An 18,626-nucleotide genomic window follows, 5' to 3' on the forward strand; every position below is an offset into this window, starting at 1 on the left:
AGCGCCATATATGCTAGAGGAAGCCTATCCTTAGTACATTGAACCGTGTGTCCTTTGGTTCTCGGAAGACCAGATAGCCCGTGTGTGTGCACGTGACCTCGTGATGACGCGAAGTGGGGCTGATGCTGTGTAGCTCCGAGTCTCATACGTCAGCGTCCACACGCAATACATTTTGTTGACAATCACCAATGCACAGAAGCCTGACTAGTTCCCTCGCAAAGCGCATACTAGCCTCGACTCAACCCAGCCCTCGCAGCACAGTCGAATCGTCCAATCGGACTGTACCACATATCTTCCTCTCGCGCACCTTCCGTACCCAGACACGACTCCGCGCAGCCTATAACATGCCGCAAGAACCAAAGATCATCAAGGTCGAAGAGCTTCCTGCCACCGAGGCCAAGTGGATCGAGTTCCAGAAGATCTCATGGCAAGACCAAACGGGCAAAGATCGCGTCTGGGAAGCGGCGGCACGCAAGACTCGTGGCAAGGCAGGCGTCGACGCCGTAGCCATCACAACAATCATCCGCCACCCCTCGCGCCCACCTTCGACGATCATCATTCTACAGTACCGCCCCCCTGTCAATGCCGTCTGCGTCGAGCTTCCTGCCGGTCTAGTCGACGAGAAGGAGTCACCCAGCGAGGCCAGCGTGCGAGAGCTACACGAAGAGACTGGCTACAAGGGCAAGCTGGCCTTCATCAGCCCGACTATCGTCGCCGATCCCGGCCTGAGCACGGCGAACATGCAGTTGGCCATGGTGGAGATCAATCTGAAGGAGGGCGACAAGGAGCCAGAGCAGGTGCTTGACGACGGCGAGTTCATCGAGAGGGTAGTGGTGCCAATTGATGAACTGTACGATCGCCTGGTCAAGTACGATCAGGAGGGCAAGACAATCGATGCGCGGCTTTGGCATTGGGCTGCTGGATGGCATGCCGCAAAGACTATGCTGTGAGGAGGCCTGTCTCGGTCTGAAGCATCCAAGTCACAGGCAGCATTGAGGCCTCACCCCATGATGTAACTCTGCTCTATTGCTAACCATCCGTATCACAAGCACACAGAGCGGTATGGCGCTAAACGTCACGAACCTGGGTTGAGAAGAGACTGGTGAGCACATTAGAAAATCACCCAACATTTCAGGCACTCAATTCCCTATGACCCAACCCCGTGCTCTCTAATTCTAGGCAACCTGATTATCACTGTTTTTTTTTGTTTTCCGCTCTTCACTTACCGCAGCGAACGCTTTCAGTCTTCTCACTACTCTTGATATCCAGCCGGGAGCCGACCGCCTCCAACTCCACGTACATATCTATCGCAAAATCGCTCACACATGTCCTCTGATCGCAATGTCGGTAGGAGCGCGCTGGAGTAGCGCCATTAGCGCGCAACATGTGGCCGGTAGAATGCCACCTCCCTCTTGTTCCTTCTCTTCTATATCAGCTCCGACTTCCTCCATCAGTATCTTCCTCCGAAGGTTATCCTTATATAGCGTTCGATCTTGCCCACTTGTGTCAGTTGTCAGATCTTCTGGAATCAATCAGATCCATTCGACAGGTACAAGATGTACTCTTCCAAATCCTTCGCCGGCAAGAATCTCCTAGCCCCCTGTTATCTTCTCTACTCTAATCATCTTCAGCTGTGCTCGGGTTCCTAATTGTACTCGCGAACGCCACACCGGTTTCTCCAAACCCCAACCTCATGTCCAAGGACTGGAGCCATGTCCTCACCCCAGAAAACTTCCTGGCTTCTACTATCGAACCAGGCTCATCAATGGCCTCCGTTCTTGTCCCTGGTATGGTGGGTGATCCAAATGTTCCTCAGATTCGCGGTGAAGTCCGGAATCGTTGTTCTTTCTCTGTCTGGGCTCGTCTCTCCATCTCCCCAGTCAGCTCCGGACCTGGCCACCAGAAATGTGACAACGCTGGCGAAACCAACATGGTCGAAGTCAAGCCAGGCCAGAGGTACAAGGCGCCTTTTCCATGCCAGATGAATCAGTGTGGTCACGTCAGTACGTATTCTCGCACCTTTTGCACTCATCCCTGTCATTCCCATCACCAACGACTAACAAACATACAGTCAAGGTCGCTTACCATCCAGAGGATCGACGCGTCTACCAGATTGAATATTCTGCGGACGCCCATGACGGTCGCATGTGGTACAATCTCTCTGCCGAGGACGGCGCGCCTTTCCAGAATGTGGAGCGCTATTTAGGTGGCCGCGGCCCCACGTGTCCTTTCGTGCACTGCGCACCCGGTCAGTACGGTAAGGATAAGGTCCACGGGTGTGATTGGCCGATTCAGCCCGTATGTGACACCCTGGGCAGCGTCGTCGCTGTTCTCTGCGGAAGACTTTAGGGCCGCCAAGATGGGGTCAGCATTTGCCGTTTGGTATAGATTTTCGGAAGAGAACATACCGAGTATATAGATTCCATGAGGTACATGGACTGTATAGGGTTTGGATATCAAGACGTCTTGATATATATTGATTTGGTGCATAAAAGGGGATGGGGTACATGGACATGATGCAAAACATTTCGAGTTGATATCTCAAATAAATGATTGAGAATATTGCCTTCTTGTTCTCGATTTGATGTGCCACTGCAGGTACCACTCACGAATCTGTCTTGTAGAAGGATAATTTTCCTCCTCAAATCAACATTTACATATCATCAGCCTCACCAGCATCTGGATACTTCGCTACACCGTGTCACCTCCTTTCACTCTCTGTCCACGATTTGCAGGGCATTTCCCAAGTCCTCTCTCTAACCGTTTGACCGTCCCTGACCGCTCATGGTCAGGAAAAATTGTTGGGAAAGCAACATTGGATATACCTTGTGGAAGAGTGGGAGGTTGAATTGCAACTCATCAAGATTCAGGCTCTATCGGGATACGTAAGCAACAGGATTTGTCAACATGGCATTAGCATGGTACGTGGAGGTATGACTAGGGACACAGAGCTCCTGTGAGTGACTGGCGACTTTTCTTAATTGATAGTATATGGACCTCAGTGGAAACACTTTATCCTCGGCCATCTCTTTTCCTAATTATTCGCCGTCTTATCATTGTAGTAGTGCACAGTCTGATCAGCACACCCACTCGGCGTCTGGTACAAGTAGTTGCCCAAATTGATATACAGTTTCTGTCCAGTGCACACATACCACGCACTCTTGTTCGGGCGATTGACGCCAGACACACTCCATTGGAGATCGTCTCCACCCCATGCAAACGTGCCATATGTGTTCTTGCTCTCGGAAAAGCTAACAGCAAGGGACATGCCGTTTATAGAGCGCTCCTCGGACACCACAGCGTAGAGAAGCTTGACAGGCTCACCGGGAGCGGAGACTAGCTGGACCAGTTGGCCTTCAACGACTTGAAACTGGCCAGCTGTGGTGTAGTCGCCTAGGAGGGCTGGTCCGGGCGAGTAGAGGGGTTTGGTTTGGAAATATTTGTGGAAGTTGGGCGCGGCGACTGCGCGAATCCAATAGTACCCGCTCTGGAGTGTCTTGCCCGGCCCAGTTCCTGCTGGGGTACTGCTGACAGTGGGTGCACCTGGGAAGACTGTAGTGAATGTTGTGGGTGTTGGTTCTGGCACAGGATCGGGTTGGGGCTCCGCGGTGGGCGCCGGGGCTGCACCTGGTTGGCATTGAGAGTAGTAGTCACTTGGAGATTGTCAGGAATGGATCGTGGAAGAAGGGTGCGACCAGTCTCTCACTTGATCTTGACGCAGCCTGCACCTGAACTGCACGCGGTCTCACCAGACCAACTTATACCACCGCCTAACCTCTCATTAGCAAACGTCTACACACGAGTTTCAGATGATCGTACATTGTTGCCAATTTCCCACAGCAGCATAAGTGGTGCAGGCTAACAAGGCTAACAGAGCCGTAGTCGAGTACTGCATGTTGAGACTGCGATGCACAGGGCTTCGAACAGAGGATGGGTTTGCTGAGTCTTCTCAAGAAACGAGCAGCTTGAAGCATGCAACACCAATGCCATATATCTTCCATCTTCTATGTTTATTCCAGACTATCGCCATGTGACCGCATATAGTGCTTGACCCAAATATAAGTCGGACCGTGGTCCCCGCGTAAAGTGGTCTAGAGTGCAACATGCCTGCAAGCGAGCACCAGAACCCAGGAATGAGGCTGAACGGCAATATGCTTGTGCGACACCAAATTGCTTAATCAACTTTCCGACCCTCGAGAGGCTGCGACCCTATCCTTGTGGTAGCAACGAACATGGAGATTGGCAACAGAGCCTGTAACCCGGGCACAGTCCCTGTGGCGCTAACAGAGGCTTGTTATACGCTTGTCTACAAGTCTGCAACGTCGACTTGGTTACTCTCTCCGTGTATTTGGGCGGAAGGTATCGCTGGTATAACCTAGCAACTAGCGCTTTTGCTGTTTTGTGGGGTTGCATCGATGTCTTGAGGCCCGTCGATGTGTAGGTGTATCGCCGATCGTTGCGCAATCATTGTACACCAGGAGTGGTCCTCTTCAATTCCGGATTCGGGCAAAAACGCATCTTTTCTCTTCCTCTCAGAGTCCTCATTCCACCTCAGAAACTCCGCTAATCGGCTCCGGCCGTGCGGAAAACACAATCTTGTACCTCACCACCTCTACAATCTCCAGCTCTTCCTCCGTCGCACCATCCTCTTGTTCAAGGCCGTTCATGACCACGTCCTCGGCGTCTGTCTTTACTCTCTTGCGCATGACTCCATATGGCTTGGGCAACTTCTTGCACTCGCCCGTCATGCGCTGGCCTTTGCCAATGTACATGTAGACGCGCTTCATCCATTTTGTGTCGCTCGCATCGTTGGTGTTGGGGTTGTAGTGTGGAAAGACGAGCTTTCCAACTTGTGTAGAGGGCCCGGGGGATTCTGTAGGTGTTGGGAAGTGTATTGTGCCTTGGATCTCTATGAGAGCTAGACCAGAGGGCGTGTGGAGGAGCTGTGGAAGAGGATTCTCGGCGTAGGAGGGTGTTGCGGAAGGCAGGTGGATCGGCACCGAAGGCATCTTAAGGGTTCGATGGAAGATCTTAGTGACTTTGCGATTTCTAGCAGCGTAGCCAAGCGGATGTTGTGTAGTGGTGGTGTTGGACAAAAGTCATGCCCGCGTCGAAAGGTACGCGACGCGTTGGATTTTGGTGGGGCGGGTGCAAAGGATGATTGATTACGGACTATGATTTGTGAGATTGGCTGGTGATTCGTCACCAAGTACACCTGAGTATTGTGATTGTAATTTTATGATACTCCGAAGAATCCATAAGGAATCAACGTTATTGATGCATTTCATTTGATCAGTAGGTATAGGTTACGCCATCATACCCAGTCCAGCCCCAGCCCCATACCGAAAGCTCCTGCAATACCACTTCCTTCAAAGTTTACTGTCCTCATACGTCCACCACTCCCCCTAGGACTTGCAAGCAAAACCCATAAGCATAGCTCAGGCGCATTTCCCGCTACGCCTCTAACTCGAACTAGGAAACAGACCCAACATCCAATGCAATGTACATCGTACAGTCGTAACAAATTAACTGGTAGTCGTTTACATCATACCAAGGTCTTCCATGGCCTTTGCGTAGCTGTCCCAATCGGTAAGAGCACCGAGAGCACGGCGCTGGTGTGCGCTGAGGAGTGTAAGACCGTAAACGTAACTTGCGTTGACCCATCCGAAGCTGTTCAATGTTAGTCGTGTGAATGAACAAAAGGATAATAATGGGGCATACCCTTCACGAGGAACTCCCTTGAAGTCACTGCCTTGGTTGCCGTACTCGGCCTCCACCTTGTGAGGATCAATCTTCCTCGTGACATCGTACTTTTCAACAACAACGCCGTTGAAGTCAACAAATGCCTTGGTGACCATGAAGAGCCAGCGGTAAGCTAGGCGCTGTGCCTCTGCGTCGTACCCGTATCGCTGCATACCGACCCAAGCGAGCATCTGCTGCGGCGCCCAGCCAAATGGATAATCCCACTGACGGTTGGGACGGTCAAGGCCGACTACGCCGCGCGATTTCTCTGTACCCGAAACAAGTCCACCATATGCCTCCAGCTTAGGGAGGGCCTTCTCCACAAGAATGCTAGCCTGGCGAGGAGTAGCAAGACCAGACCACATGGGCCAGAAAGTGGTGGCACTCTCGTAGCCGGTGCGTTCCTGCTTGACGGTGTTATAGTCAAAGTACATGCCAGCCTCTTCGTCCCAGAGATACTTGTCCACCTGAACGCGGCGTTTTCTAGCGCGGCGCTCCCACGTAGCAGAGTTCTCAACGTGGCCAGGCTTCATGTCACCAGTGCAGAATGCCTCTGGGATCTCGAGCTTGTCACCAAAGTGATTGCGGATGCAGCGGCCAATGTCGACTTCGTACTTGTAAAGAAGCGCATTGATGTCGACGACTGCAAGATCTGCGGCGACCCTCTCCAGACGGTATGAAGTGTCGTGGCCGGATTCGCGCACAGCGCGGTCATGTAAGAAATAATCGTCAAGCTCAGGCTCCTCGACCCGTCCGTTGTTGTATGCATCGACGAACTCCTTAAATGTCATACCATGCTTCTCGGCGTACGGCATCAAAACGTGGTGGAAGTGGCTGGCTTCCGTCTCAGGCGGTACACCTCGTCCGCCAGGTCGGTACCTGGTGAGCCCGGTAACGGGGTCTAGGCGAGGCGCGCTCATCCAAACCGAGTGGTATTCCTTGATGGCAGCAAGAATGGCTTCGCGTAGGAAATCCAGCGCGCCAGGCTCGTGCTTAATGCGTTCATAGCATCGCAGAGCCATGTCGGTAAGGAAGGGAGGCTGAGATCGGCAGAGATAGTAAGTGCGGTTTGCGTTGAGGATCTTGTTGTAGTGCTTGATGCAGAAGCAGAAGTGGATGACCATGGACTTGACCAGGTCGACACGGTCGTTGACAAGGAGGCCAAGCGACTCCATGTAGCTGTCCCATCCGTAGAGCTCGTTGAAGCGGCCACCAGGGACGACGAATGGCAGACCCCTCAGGTCCTTCTTCTTCGTCTCTGGGTCTATCCATTCCTCCATGGCAATAGCGAGCAGACCGGGTGCCTTGTTCAGATCGCGCACGTAATCGTCATTGTCGCAGTCCTTGTCCAGCCAGATGACATCCAGACGCATGTCGGGATGCTCGCGAGCAATGCGGGTGTAGTACTCGTGCTGCTCAGGTGCGCCCTGCGGGATGTATATACGCGGACGTGGGTCGTCTGTCCAGTCCTTGGGGTCGACACCGACTTTGGCAATGTTGGAGCCGTCGATGCGGCGGGTGAGACCGTCCCAGAAGGAGAATTGAATGAGGCGACTCAGGCGGTTTACGGGGTTCTCGTTCAAGCGTGACTCGTCAAGCACAATGGTCTTGCGACCGTAGTCTTTTGCGAGTGTGAGCTCCTGGAGCAGGTTCGAGAGCATGTAGGTGCCGCGGACGTCGTGCTTCTTGAAGGCATTGGAGCCAAGGGTACCGAGAGACAAGGTCTGTGTCTTGTCAGCCGCGTTCTCTCCAGCGATGCATCGTGTCGTACCTTGGGCCCTTTGTCTTCTATTGTGATCTGGTAGTTCTGGTCCGAGTCTTCGCGGGCGAGCAGCTGCTGGAGCGTTTCTTCGACGTTGATCTTGAAGCGGCGAGGCTGCAGGGAGATTTCATCTGCTCTGGTCAGCGCGCGTCGCGTCTGGAGTGCTGCGGGCGGCACACACCGTGACTGATGCGTCGGCCAGCAATGGCACCCTCGGCCATTGGGGCATTGCGCGTGGAATTGTCTACATTCTGCACCCAATTAGTGCCGTCACCACGGCAGCAGGAAGGAGCGCGCGGTACTCACGGCCGAGTAGGTCCTGGCTCTGGCATGCTTCCGCGAGTGACTTTCGCCATAGTAGATGTGCGGTGCAGCGTACGGGTCGAGAACAGTCGAAGTTCGGCGGGGCTTGGAAGATTGCGAGCTCATGCTACGGGGGCGGTTGTGCGAAGACACCAGTCAATGGGTGCAGGGTTGGGTGAGGTGGGTGGTGAGGATGCTGGGTGCTATGGCGTAGGTACTTCTCCGGGGGTCAGCTAGGAACGGTGGTTGAGGGCTGGGGAGGGTGGGGGTGGGGCGGGAGCTCTACCTTTGTATGAAGATGCTTCAGACTATAGGGAGGGAAGAGCAGCGGTCACACGACAATATGCTGTAAGTGCTAGTATCGGGTGGTGGATGCGGAGTAGGACTGGAGAGAAGAGAGCAGATTCCAATGGGCGGGAGGGAGTAGGTAGTTTTGAGGGATTCCAGGCCGGCAGGTCCGCCGATGGCTACAGAAATGCATAGCAGCAGGCGTCAGTGGTGGGTCTGCTGCTATCACGATAGGCAATGGCAGACCAGGCGGTGAAGCAGCCGCACTGTGTCAGAAGCAAGCGGCGTGACTGCCATCAATGCTTTCGTCCACCCGGCGGCGGCACGATGCTGAGCGAGCGAACACGTCCACACGATGATCCCGTGCGCCTCGGAACCCCTGGGCGTACCTGCCTCATTGCCCATCACCACCTGCACCGTCGCGACTTCCACGCGGGCGCCGACCTTTGCCGCTGCCTCGCCCTGCCCTGCCCTGCCCCACCCCTACGTCATTTGCCCCCCGACGTCTTGCTGCTGCCTCCAACAGTCAACTCGTCTTTTGTTCTTTGCAGTCGCCCGGCCATCGTGTTGAGCTTCAATGCCTGCCTGCACGCGGATGAGATTTTTTGGTTTTTCTCCTGACTAACTCCGGACGCACCTTGCAGACGACTGCTTGCGCGTCCTCTGACTGGCTCGGTTGCTTGGTCAGGCGGTGCTTGTCCGTCAGCCTGCAGGACATCCCCCCACGGCATGGATGCAGCGAGTCCGCAGTACATGCGCAACACCATCCTCACTTCCGAACAAGACGCCTCTTACCCACGCCTCAGACGTGAGCTGAGCGTGTCGCCTGACACTTGCTCGCCAGGGCGTCAAGTCTAGATGCCCGTCAACGTTGGGTGCATCTGCTGATGGTCTTTTCGACATGTCAACGCATGCGAGGCGATTATCCTCTGATGTTTCATGTCCGGCTCTCCAGGCTTGGCCGTCTGCACTCCGGTCTCCGGGTACTGTAGCGTCGTACTGCACAAGCTGCAAGGTACATGTAGCTCATGTTTATACAAAAAGAAAGAGTTCATCGAGGCCGTCTTATCTTGGTATGATATTCACATTAAACACTACAAAGTCGTGCTTTTCCGCTGAGTTTTGAGTGGCTCTGCCAGTGGCATCGCAACAAAAGAGATGGTTCCGCAGTCTTCAATGGTATCCGTGATCCCCAACGCCTTCGCTAATAAACATGCACACAAGAAAAATGTAGGGACCGACAGGCCAGCCAATGGTTAACTTTTTTTTCCTTTTACACTTCGAGCTTCTTCGCAGCCTGCTTTCGACTTCTCCTCATGCTTCGCCAGCTCCATTTTCCACTCTTGCTTTCCGGTACTGGTGCGCCCAACGTAGACGAATCTGGTCGGGGCACGTCCATGTTGCTGCTCCAGCTGCTTGAGGCCGTCTCGAGTGATGTTGCGTTGGAAGCCGTTCTTGACATGTCGACGCTGTATGCGCTCTCGTATGACCGCAGTTTGGACTTGGGCCTTGATGGGAGTGGTTCTTGTAGTGCGAGGAAGCCAGAGGCGAAGCACCCGCCGTATGCCTTCAAGACCTCCAACGATGCTGCTCTCCTCAAGGCCATTGTCTCTCTTTGGCTTTCCACGTTTCCATCGTCTGACTCAGCAAAGTCACCGTCATATCGGTAGTAAAGCTGGTCATCGATTTCACAAGCACTATCGAGCTATTGCCTTGTTAGCAGTGATCCGGCAGAGACGTCTAACAAGGTCAAGACATACCTTCTTGTGGGTGGCAGTGTGTGTTCGCAAGTTCTCCTCGGTGAGCTGGTTTTGCTTGAAGCAGGTGTCCCAGTTGGGTGTGCGTCCAAGGTTCTGATACATGTTGGCTGGTGGTGGGTAGGATGCACCGATATATGTTGATGATTGGTTGATTGATTGATTGATTGATTGTATTGGTAGTCGAGGGTCTTGATATGAGGCGGGTAGTTGTTGCTGTGCTGGGCTTTGAGTTTGACTGGACCCAAAGGCTAGGGCAATCAAGTGTTATATATCGAGCGCGACTTGGGTAAGGAATCAGGATGGCATACACCCCAGTATGCGCCATAGCGCCGCGCTCGCCGATTGACCGCAGGGATCGCGCCCAAAAACGTGGTACATGGCTGCGGCTCTACCGTTTCCGTCACCTCACGCTCTGACCAGATCAGCGTTTGTTGCTTTTAGTTGCCGTCTGCGCAGGGGCTCCATGGCAGATGCTAGTGTGGTGAGCCTAGGGGCTGGCTGTTCAGGCCTGCACAAACTCCACAATCTCGAGAAGCGTGGCGCCTCTGCACTATGGACCTATCACAAGCCCGAGACATGGCATAGGTGAAGCCTCAACCCCTCCTACTGCAATCTGGTCGTGGACGCCGATCAGCCACGGATCGGGAACATGCACCAGACGCCTCAGCCGCACCTTCTGTTCAGTCTGCTGTTAATCTGCTCGACACGCAAGCATGCAGCCCTCAACGCCAGCATAATGGTCGGCAACGACAGCTCACCTGACGTAGATAGCGCAGCGTCTGCATCTGGAGTGGGCAAGCGAGAGATTCTGTAACCAAAAGCACAGTGGCCATCCATCTGGGCCTTCTCGCACGTTCAACATTCCGAAACAACAGCAGCTCACGGCCAAATCTCACCGCCCGCCCTGTGCTGATGGTCGGTACAACGCGTCTGGGGGGAGAGACGTGTACCCCTCCACCTCACGGACGCTGGGCTAACTACATGTTTCGAGGCGCCAAGGGCGGTGAGGGTAGTATTTGACAGCTGTAGCAAAAAGCACCAAACTGCCTAGCGCAGCGCGCCCCATGCGCCGAACGATGGATCTGCTCCCATGTTCGACATCACGGTCCTGTGATGCTGTAGCCTGTTCCTGACAAGATGCATGTGGAGTCGTGGTGCGATGCCTGATCGGGATGCGACGCTGGAACAAACTCCTGGGCCGCCTGGCGGCGGGGCTCTCCACCAATCTGCTCTCGCACACTGCCTGGCGATCATGGCCAAGCGGCATCCTGAATCATGGCCATACGCTCGTCATCATTGCCAGCTCACATCTTCGGTCTTTCTCCAAACTATCTAGGCCACCTGCTTCGAGGCAATAGACAATGAGCGTTCTGTTGAATCCTCATGCGCTGGAATGTGCCGTCTTCTCACCAAAAGCCACCTTCTCGGAGTCAGCGACCACCTCAGCTAGCCAAAGTCGCACCCCTGCCCAGGTTTGCTAGCGTGCAGGTCCTCCCAGTTGCTGTAGATACCTGGCGCTCCCGGATCGCGGCCGAACGAATGAGCCCTCTCCCTTGGGTGCTGGGTCCAGTCAAGCAATCTAATCTCTGATCTCCCACGAACCAGGCACCCATTTGGCCGTGTACCTCGCATTCGGGACTAATGCAGCCTTGTGCCAGAGACAGTCGGACAGCAACGTTTGTGAGACCTCAACACCAACACCAACGCTCGTCTCACCCCTCTCGGGATACGGTAGGACGGTAAGACAACATCTGCCTTTCCTGAACAGACCTGCCATGCATCGCTCACGCACACTGCAACGGCCGCCCAATGCCATCATCACACCTCCTGCCCAACTCGCATTCGTATCATGGCCATGCCCCCGTCAATGATTACTGTGCATCATCCTGCTACCAACACTACAAAACATCTTGGAGTTGCCTTCTGGGGAATCTTGTGCGAACCCACAGATCCAATATGCCCAGCCTCGCCGAACTGTCAGGCATCATTTCCCAATAAACGACCCCCAGTCCTGTTTTCCGTCCAATGACGCCTTCACCCTTTTAACCCCGGTATATATCCAGCAAGCCGGCGACCTAGTCCTCGTATAGCACTTGTACCCATGATGCAAATCCTCACAAATCTCCATCTTCACCATCGCGCTTTCCCCATGTCAACTGACTCGATACCCCAGTCCGGATCACCCAGCTCCGCGGCGCAACTTTGGGACTTCTAGATCGCCGACGTCAGATCAGGACCGCATTACAGCGGGCTGCAGGATTTCACACCCCCAGTCCAATACACAGACATCGTGATGAGAATAGCCGCCCTGTCTCTTGACCCGCCTGCCTGGTCGCCGGCCAGATCCACCGGTAGCGCAAATCTATGTGTGACGTCGTATCCGTCTGTAAAGAGAAGGAGTTTGGGCCCCTTTAGAGGGGCAGAGTGGAGATTTGTGCCACTGTACACATGTTTCGGCTCTTCTCCTACTGCATGCCTTCTGCCCGATGATGAGGCTCGGTGGATCTACGGATCGAAGCCTTGTTCTTTAGGAACGAAAAAGTACAATGCGAGCTGTGGCGCATGCCATCACCGCCGCCATTTCGCGACTCGGTGAGTATTCGGTGGATGGTTGTTTTTCTTCTACTTTCGGCAGTCTGGATTCTGCCGCTGCTCTTTCGTCGGACCTTTTGTTTTCTTTTTGGGATAATTGCATTTGAACGCGCAAGGAGAGTTGGGTCTAGATGCTATGCTTTCGATCCCAACATCCTCATGTTTTCTGTCAGAATCGGTGTCTTGTGCGCTGTTTGAAATTGCGAGATGAGCTGACAAGAAAGCAAGGTAGCGTGAGTCCAGAGCCGGTCTGTACGTTTGCAAATATCAAATCTCGTCAACATGGATATACATTCAAACTATCCAATCTAGCCAGGTTATCCCGAGAACTGAACTCCAGACGCCGGTCCTCGCTTCATTAACAACACACAACCTTACATCTTTCGTCTCGCTTCTATCGCGAGAAATTAGCAGGTGTTGCAGTTGCGTGAAAAATGTGCTTTTTACCTACCTTCCTTGCTCATCACCTAGGTGTCGTTACTCGATCTCGTCGTTCAAGCAGCACGGCCGTATACTTCGGCAACATCAGCTAACCACCTATCAAGGTGATGTCTGATGTGCATATGTGGATGTGGCATGTGTAAGTGCGGATGTGGAACGTGGAAGTAGTACCGCATCGTCCCTGTGCTGTACTTGTAAGATTGGTACGTATTGTGTAGAGGAATGAGCTTATGTTGACTTGTTGTTGGTATCGTGGATGAGACGGGATGGATGACAGGTAGGTTTATATGTCAAGTTTGCAGATATGGAACACGTTTCTATTGAGATTACTCGTATCCCCGTGGGGAGATGTTTGAGCCATTTGTGAGGTGGCGTTACCATGGTGTTGAGTGGAGTGACTCTCATGATTACAACTATCAAGTAGGCAAGTACGACATTTAGCCGGGACACCATGGTCACGCCACGTCGACCAACACCAGAATACTGCAACACTATTCAGTTTACTTCCACGAGAATCCACAAATACCGTAGACGATCCACTTGCTCATTTTCTTCCCTTCTTTGTTCAGTTCTTCTTTCGCGGACTGCACACCGCGCATTTCCTGCCGACGTTCCCTCGTAATAGCCAGCGCTGGTAGGGTCGTAACAGCGGAAGTAGGTGTACCTCTCACTCTCATCAGTGTGATTCATCCAGTGCACATCCTCAGATTGTTCGCTCGGCTTTCTGTCATGACCCCCTCCCACACCGTAATCCGCTTTCCTCCGTCTGTCTTGCTATTTCTATCTAGTCTCGGATACCCGAAATGCCCTCTGCAATCTTTTCGGGCCAAGTCCCCTACTCAGATTCGGGCCAAGCGGCGTCCGGGTCAAGGTGGGTGTGCGTAGAAGACGAGGAAGAATAGAAGGTGGTGGGAGGGCTTGGGATGTAAGCGAGCGAAGATGGACCGGGAATGCATGGCGAGATTAAGCGGGTTGCATTGCATACACGGAGTGGTCGCGGGGTGGTTTCAGCGGAAGGGACAGGAGAGAGAGATGGGCACGCGAGGTGCCGAGGGTAGGTCATGTCCGGCTGAGGCACAGGACTGCTAGTGGTAACGGGTATCGAAAATGAAGTCTATAGTGGGGTTCTGAGCATAGTAGCAGTGGCTAGAATCCAGGGTCATTGACAAGGCCATTTGTTTCAAAAGTATACTTGCTATCGTCGCTCAGGACATGGCTTGACTTCTCAGGACAGTCTCGGATCGCGGCTGATGAATGTATTGAAATTGTTATCAGCGAGGGTGGCTCCTATTCGGGTAGTGTTCTGATTGTCCTGCAGCTGCTATGAAGACGCTGCACTGGTCGGCAAAGGCATGGGTGACTCTTTGCCGCGATTTGCAGTCTCCCCATCCTCACGATGCGCGTCATCTACATGGTCATGATTGTGTCTCATCTCTTGACTTTTCTCATCATCAGCACTCTCTGCAATACGAGGGAGACAAAGGACACATGTGAGAAGACGTGCAATCTAACAAAGTTGGATATACGAACCGTACCCTAACGCCACCCAAGACGTTCCATACTTGGACCCAAACATGCTATTACTACAATGACGCGTACACTCAAAAGACGCTGATGTAGTTACCAATGCGCTCCTTTTGGTTCTGGGCGATGCACTCTGCTATCCATGTAATGTTGCGAATTTCCTACAGTCCATGTTAGTCCTGATGCTCTCTTCACGATGGGATTTGGCAACATACCTGCTCGCGCAGCTTTACCCATGCGTAGACAATGGCGTGAGTGAATTGGTGGGTGAATGCGAGCTTGGAGATCTCCATCTCCTTCTGGTAGAAGAGGTCCTCTAGACTCCTCGTCTCACCACCAACACCACCGGCCATGTTGCCTACGCCGCCACCGCTACCACCACTGAGACCGGTCTGGTCGAAGAACATCTTGTAGTCGGCGACGCTCTCAACAGCAATACGCACACCCTCGACATCGTCTGCTCTCGACAGCATCAAAGTGCCCTCTGGGTACAGCTTGCCAAAGGCCGGGTACAACTTCTTCCTGTCTGCTTTGGAAAGCTCGGTGCCGAACGAGTTGAGGGAGATGTTGATGCTCCTGCGGTCGGCCTCAAACTCCAAGACCTCGGACATGACGTCTGCCGTGGGTGTTCCGGCAATGTCGGCGCAAGAGTTGATCCACTGGTGGAAGTCCTCGAGGTAGTTCTTGTACAGGGTGTTGCGGATGATTTCAATGTTGAGCTCATCGAGATCCTGGTGGCTGAGGGAGCCCTTGAAGTAGGGCGCGAGCGGTGTCTCGATCAGAACCGAGTTGTATAGTTCCTCGATGTTGGTCGCCACGCACAGCACTGGCATGGTCTCGAACCAGCCGAGCGGATGACACCTCTCGAGCAGCTCGCGCGTGTCCCTCTCGTGCAGCGTACCGGTAATCAGCAGGGCGACGTTGTCGATCATGTAGCCGTACGTGAGGTATTCCATGAACTTGGAGAGCGAGCCGGTGGCGTTGGCCTGGAGATAGCGGAACTCGGCCACGAGCTTGTCGGTCGTCTTTGCGGCGAGGGCAGACGTCGACGGGTTCGGGGGCAGTGAGTTGAGGAAGTCGCCGTACGCGGGCGAGAGCTGCAGCTTGACATCTGTGCCGTGGTTAGAGAGGCTCCCAAGACAGCGGCGACGGGATGGGATGGCATGTACCGTCGATGGTTTCGCACTGGGTCAAGTTGCTGTAGTTCTGGCTGGTGAGCAGTGCATTGCGGTAACCGCGCACAATGCCCTCGATGTAGCTGCGGCAAACGCGTTAGTCGTGGACAGAGACAAGGCGGCGGGGGCGGGGGCGTCTATCGTACCCGTATTTGACGTTGTAGTATAGGCCCTCCATGATGGTGATGCTGGCTGCTGGCTGCTGGCTGCTGGCGACTGCACTGTCGCAGGCAAAGAGCTCCAGCTTGGTCGTCATGCCAAGGCGTGGCCCGTGTCGCGCCTGCCTCGAGCCGGGGGTTGGTGACGCGCGCTAGTCCCAATGGCCGGACGTGCAGTGACAACTTTCTTAACTCCATTGCAGCTTCCTCTGCCAACACACCACCCACACCCCAACACTCCAACGCCCCAACCATCCCAACACACTCGAGCAGGCGCATCTGCCATCGCATCATCTCCTGCTGACTGGCAATTGCATCCCAACTGCCCTGTACGTCCCTGCTGCTGCTGCGCATCGCTCTTGCTGACCTCATCTGCAGCACAATGTCTACCGCTACACGGCGCACTACGCGTCGCACAGCCGCCGCCGCCGCCAACGAGTCCTCGCAGCCCGCATCCAGGCAAAGCTCGCAGTCGGCATCGCCTGCTCCAGAGTTGGCGCCCAAGAAGAAGCCTGGCCGCAAGCCCAAGGCGGCCAAAGTCGAGTCGCAGCAGACACAGACCCTCACAAAGAGTCGCGCTACGTCACGCGCAAATACCGCCTCCACTGCCACTGCCTCAACAACCGCGTCGTGCACAACAACAACAACCACTACGGCCACGGCAAGAGCTCCTGTCGTGGCCAAGAAGCTCACCAGAGCCGCTCGCGCCGAATTGAAAGCAGCAGGCGTAGAGGCGTCACCACAGCGCAGTCTAGAACAGACAAGACCAGTCAAGCAGACTCGCGGTACAGCCCGACAAAAGGCCACCGGTGGGAAGCGAAAAGCAGTTGCTGCCAAGCTGGCGGCTACAACCGCTGAGACCAGCGGAGACGAGGCTGCGGCCGACAACGAAGATGGCGTGGGCCTCTTCTTCACCAAAAGTAAGCACCGTTTTTCCTACAGCAACCTACTCCCAGAGCATGCAATCGACAATGAGATCCTCAAAGAGGACAACGCAGGGCAGCACAGGGAGATTTACCACCGCGCGCGCGTGACAGATCTTGCCAAGATGCTGCATCAGAATGATCAGCAGGTTGCCGGACATGAGAGCGAGAATCTCCGTCTGCGTATGGAAAACACGCGTTGGCACACAAGTTTGCCATACCTCCCACGTCATAGCTACGGTTCTCCGGCTAACGTCAACTACGCAGAATTCGACAGTGAACTAGTGGGAATCAGCGAGTCATCTCCAGCACAGGGTGTGTTCGTAAACGGCAATGAGGAAGCGCTGGCGCTCCTACACAAGATCGAGAGCAACGCCAAAGAGACCAGCCGTATTGAGCCACCAAGCAACGACAGTGAAAGATTACAAGACAATGACGTTGCCATCGAACCTTCACCACAACAGTCTGTCAAGAGAACCTTCCAGGAGGTCTCAGCAACGCCTGATCGTCCCGTCGCAACACCATTCAACATCTTCAGCAGGTCATTCTCCGCCCTAAAATCCAAACTCTTCTCCTCGACCCCTAAACCACCCTCAACCCCCGAGGTCGCTTCACCCACCGTCCCGAAATCTCTACCACCCCAGAACACAATTACCGAGACCCTATCACTCCCGCCCACACCTGTTGGTGAACGCGTCAAGACACCAAGAAAGAGGCGCATACCCACCAACCCGTTGATGAATCTTCTACTTAGGGGCATCGACCGTGAGGACAAACAAAAGGCAGAAGATTGGGCCAAGCAAATCATCCCCACATTGAGGAATGATCCCGCCTTCCGCGAAAAGCGTAAGCGCCTTGAGACACCAGTCCTATGCAAGGACCTGTCAAACTTCCCTTCAGCCAAGCCTTGGGAGACTGGCTTTGGCGACCCCCTTGGCGATCTGGACGATGAAGAAGAAGTACCAGTCTGGGCTGTCTACATGGACATTGTGGCCGAGGAAGAAGAGCACGCGGCCAAAAAGCACAAGAAGACCCACAATGTCACCGTTACCGATGACGAAGTTCCCACCATTGACGAGCAGTTCGCCGCCAGCAGCAGCGCGCGTGCTTCCTCTACGCTCTTTGACAGCCATGGCCAGTCCGCTTCCATTCACGACTTCCACCCCCGTCGTTCAATCGACCCCTCACCCATGTTCTCCAATTCCATGTCACACAATACCGGTGGTAACATCTTCAGCGAATTGCAAGGACACGACACCGCCGCAGAGATCCGTGAGAAAGATCGCGAGATTCTCAAGGTTGCAACCAAGGAGACTACCGAGAGCCCTCACACTCATAACCCTAACATGGGCTCATTCAGCGTCCCGGATGACTCTGATGAAGAAGATTCAACAATGGACAGCGAGACCTCTGATACCGAGGCTACCCCAATCTGGACCCAACCACCACCACCAGCCCCCGTTCCTGCGCACGCTCCACTACCAGGAGGCTCTACGGACGATGCACCTCCAACCCCGGCCCGCCAGCAGCCAGGAGATGAGATTGAGCGCCAGCGCCAGAGACTCATGAAGCACACGCCTGCTAAGCCTTCTCGCCTCCGAGAGGCAACCTATCCTTCACCAAGCGTTCTCTCTGACGCTGGTAATGAGTCGATTCTTGCCGCCACTCCCGCACAAATGGCTGCTTCTGTGGCTACCATGGCCAACGTATTCGACGATATGCCTGTAGCGGAGATGATTGAACTTGACGATGAATGCAAAGCCGCTTTCGACGAGCTCGTCAACAGTGAAGAGTACCAGCAGAAGCTCACCGTCGAATGGCAGGCTCCTATCATCACGTACGAATCAGATGAGGAGGAGCCGAGCCCTACCTCCCCTTAGAAAATTGTTATTGTTGCATTGTTTCGGCGCTTCTCATCCTTTCTACGAATCCAATACGATTGACTGGAATCAGATTCC

The 18,626-nt window shown here is 54.1% G+C and overlaps 6 protein-coding genes across 6 annotated transcripts; 2 read left to right on the forward strand and 4 right to left on the reverse strand.

Annotated features, from left to right (window-relative positions):
* The first annotated feature begins 155 nt into the window (after positions 1 to 155).
* On the forward strand, positions 156 to 2,531 carry ACET3X_009217 (uncharacterized protein). The gene is made up of 3 exons (XM_069455387.1): positions 156 to 1,581; positions 1,632 to 2,003; positions 2,072 to 2,531. Exon 1 carries the CDS (start codon positions 189 to 191, stop codon positions 948 to 950), a length of 762 nt encoding a protein of 253 aa, XP_069303294.1. The 5' UTR covers positions 156 to 188; the 3' UTR covers positions 951 to 1,581; positions 1,632 to 2,003; positions 2,072 to 2,531.
* Positions 2,532 to 3,034: 503 nt separating this feature from the next.
* Positions 3,035 to 3,895, reverse strand: ACET3X_009218 (uncharacterized protein; the record flags this gene model as incomplete). Its single annotated transcript, XM_069455388.1, has 3 exons — positions 3,035 to 3,653; positions 3,707 to 3,770; positions 3,820 to 3,895. The coding sequence occupies 3 exons, from the start codon at positions 3,893 to 3,895 to the stop codon at positions 3,035 to 3,037; spliced, it is 759 nt and encodes a 252-aa protein (XP_069303295.1).
* Positions 3,896 to 5,271: 1,376 nt separating this feature from the next.
* Positions 5,272 to 8,244, reverse strand: ACET3X_009219 (uncharacterized protein). The gene is made up of 6 exons (XM_069455389.1): positions 8,094 to 8,244; positions 7,811 to 8,027; positions 7,686 to 7,755; positions 7,514 to 7,635; positions 5,722 to 7,466; positions 5,272 to 5,670 (listed from the first exon to the last, which is right to left on the reverse strand). The coding sequence occupies exons 2-6, from the start codon at positions 7,931 to 7,933 to the stop codon at positions 5,541 to 5,543; spliced, it is 2,190 nt and encodes a 729-aa protein (XP_069303296.1). The 5' UTR covers positions 7,934 to 8,027; positions 8,094 to 8,244; the 3' UTR covers positions 5,272 to 5,540.
* A 920-nt stretch (positions 8,245 to 9,164) lies between these two features.
* Positions 9,165 to 13,197, reverse strand: ACET3X_009220 (uncharacterized protein). Its single transcript, XM_069455391.1, has 3 exons — positions 12,899 to 13,197; positions 9,856 to 12,841; positions 9,165 to 9,800 (listed from the first exon to the last, which is right to left on the reverse strand). The coding sequence occupies exons 2-3, from the start codon at positions 9,955 to 9,957 to the stop codon at positions 9,369 to 9,371; spliced, it is 534 nt and encodes a 177-aa protein (XP_069303297.1). The 5' UTR covers positions 9,958 to 12,841; positions 12,899 to 13,197; the 3' UTR covers positions 9,165 to 9,368.
* A 215-nt stretch (positions 13,198 to 13,412) lies between these two features.
* On the reverse strand, positions 13,413 to 15,832 carry ACET3X_009221 (uncharacterized protein). The gene is made up of 5 exons (XM_069455392.1): positions 15,734 to 15,832; positions 15,582 to 15,670; positions 14,628 to 15,523; positions 14,419 to 14,573; positions 13,413 to 14,327 (listed from the first exon to the last, which is right to left on the reverse strand). The coding sequence occupies exons 1-4, from the start codon at positions 15,763 to 15,765 to the stop codon at positions 14,490 to 14,492; spliced, it is 1,101 nt and encodes a 366-aa protein (XP_069303298.1). The 5' UTR covers positions 15,766 to 15,832; the 3' UTR covers positions 13,413 to 14,327; positions 14,419 to 14,489.
* Positions 15,833 to 15,841: 9 nt separating this feature from the next.
* ACET3X_009222 (uncharacterized protein) lies at positions 15,842 to 18,548 on the forward strand (the record flags this gene model as incomplete). The annotated part of the gene is made up of 4 exons (XM_069455393.1): positions 15,842 to 15,883; positions 16,019 to 16,074; positions 16,124 to 16,665; positions 16,936 to 18,548. The coding sequence occupies 4 exons, from the start codon at positions 15,842 to 15,844 to the stop codon at positions 18,546 to 18,548; spliced, it is 2,253 nt and encodes a 750-aa protein (XP_069303299.1).
* Positions 18,549 to 18,626: the final 78 nt, after the last annotated feature.

The sequence above is a fragment of the Alternaria dauci genome, chromosome 9 (genome assembly GCF_042100115.1).
Source record: "Alternaria dauci strain A2016 chromosome 9, whole genome shotgun sequence".
In the NCBI taxonomy this organism is placed as follows: domain Eukaryota; kingdom Fungi; phylum Ascomycota; class Dothideomycetes; order Pleosporales; family Pleosporaceae; genus Alternaria; species Alternaria dauci.

Coding starts and splice junctions, on each gene's coding strand:
- ACET3X_009217 (XM_069455387.1), top strand. CDS start 189: ATGCACAGAAGCCTGACTAGTTCCCTCGCAAAGCGCATACTAGCCTCG.
- ACET3X_009219 (XM_069455389.1), bottom strand. CDS start 7,933: ATGAGCTCGCAATCTTCCAAGCCCCGCCGAACTTCGACTGTTCTCGAC. Junction 7,756..7,810: donor GAGCCAGGACCTACTCGGCC/GTGAGTACCGCG, acceptor AATTGGGTGCAG/AATGTAGACAATTCCACGCG. Junction 7,636..7,685: donor TGGCCGACGCATCAGTCACG/GTGTGTGCCGCC, acceptor TGACCAGAGCAG/ATGAAATCTCCCTGCAGCCT.
- ACET3X_009220 (XM_069455391.1), bottom strand. CDS start 9,957: ATGTATCAGAACCTTGGACGCACACCCAACTGGGACACCTGCTTCAAG. Junction 9,801..9,855: donor ACACTGCCACCCACAAGAAG/GTATGTCTTGAC, acceptor ACAAGGCAATAG/CTCGATAGTGCTTGTGAAAT.
- ACET3X_009221 (XM_069455392.1), bottom strand. CDS start 15,765: ATGGAGGGCCTATACTACAACGTCAAATACGG. Junction 15,524..15,581: donor CCAGTGCGAAACCATCGACG/GTACATGCCATC, acceptor ACCACGGCACAG/ATGTCAAGCTGCAGCTCTCG. Junction 14,574..14,627: donor GGGTAAAGCTGCGCGAGCAG/GTATGTTGCCAA, acceptor CATGGACTGTAG/GAAATTCGCAACATTACATG.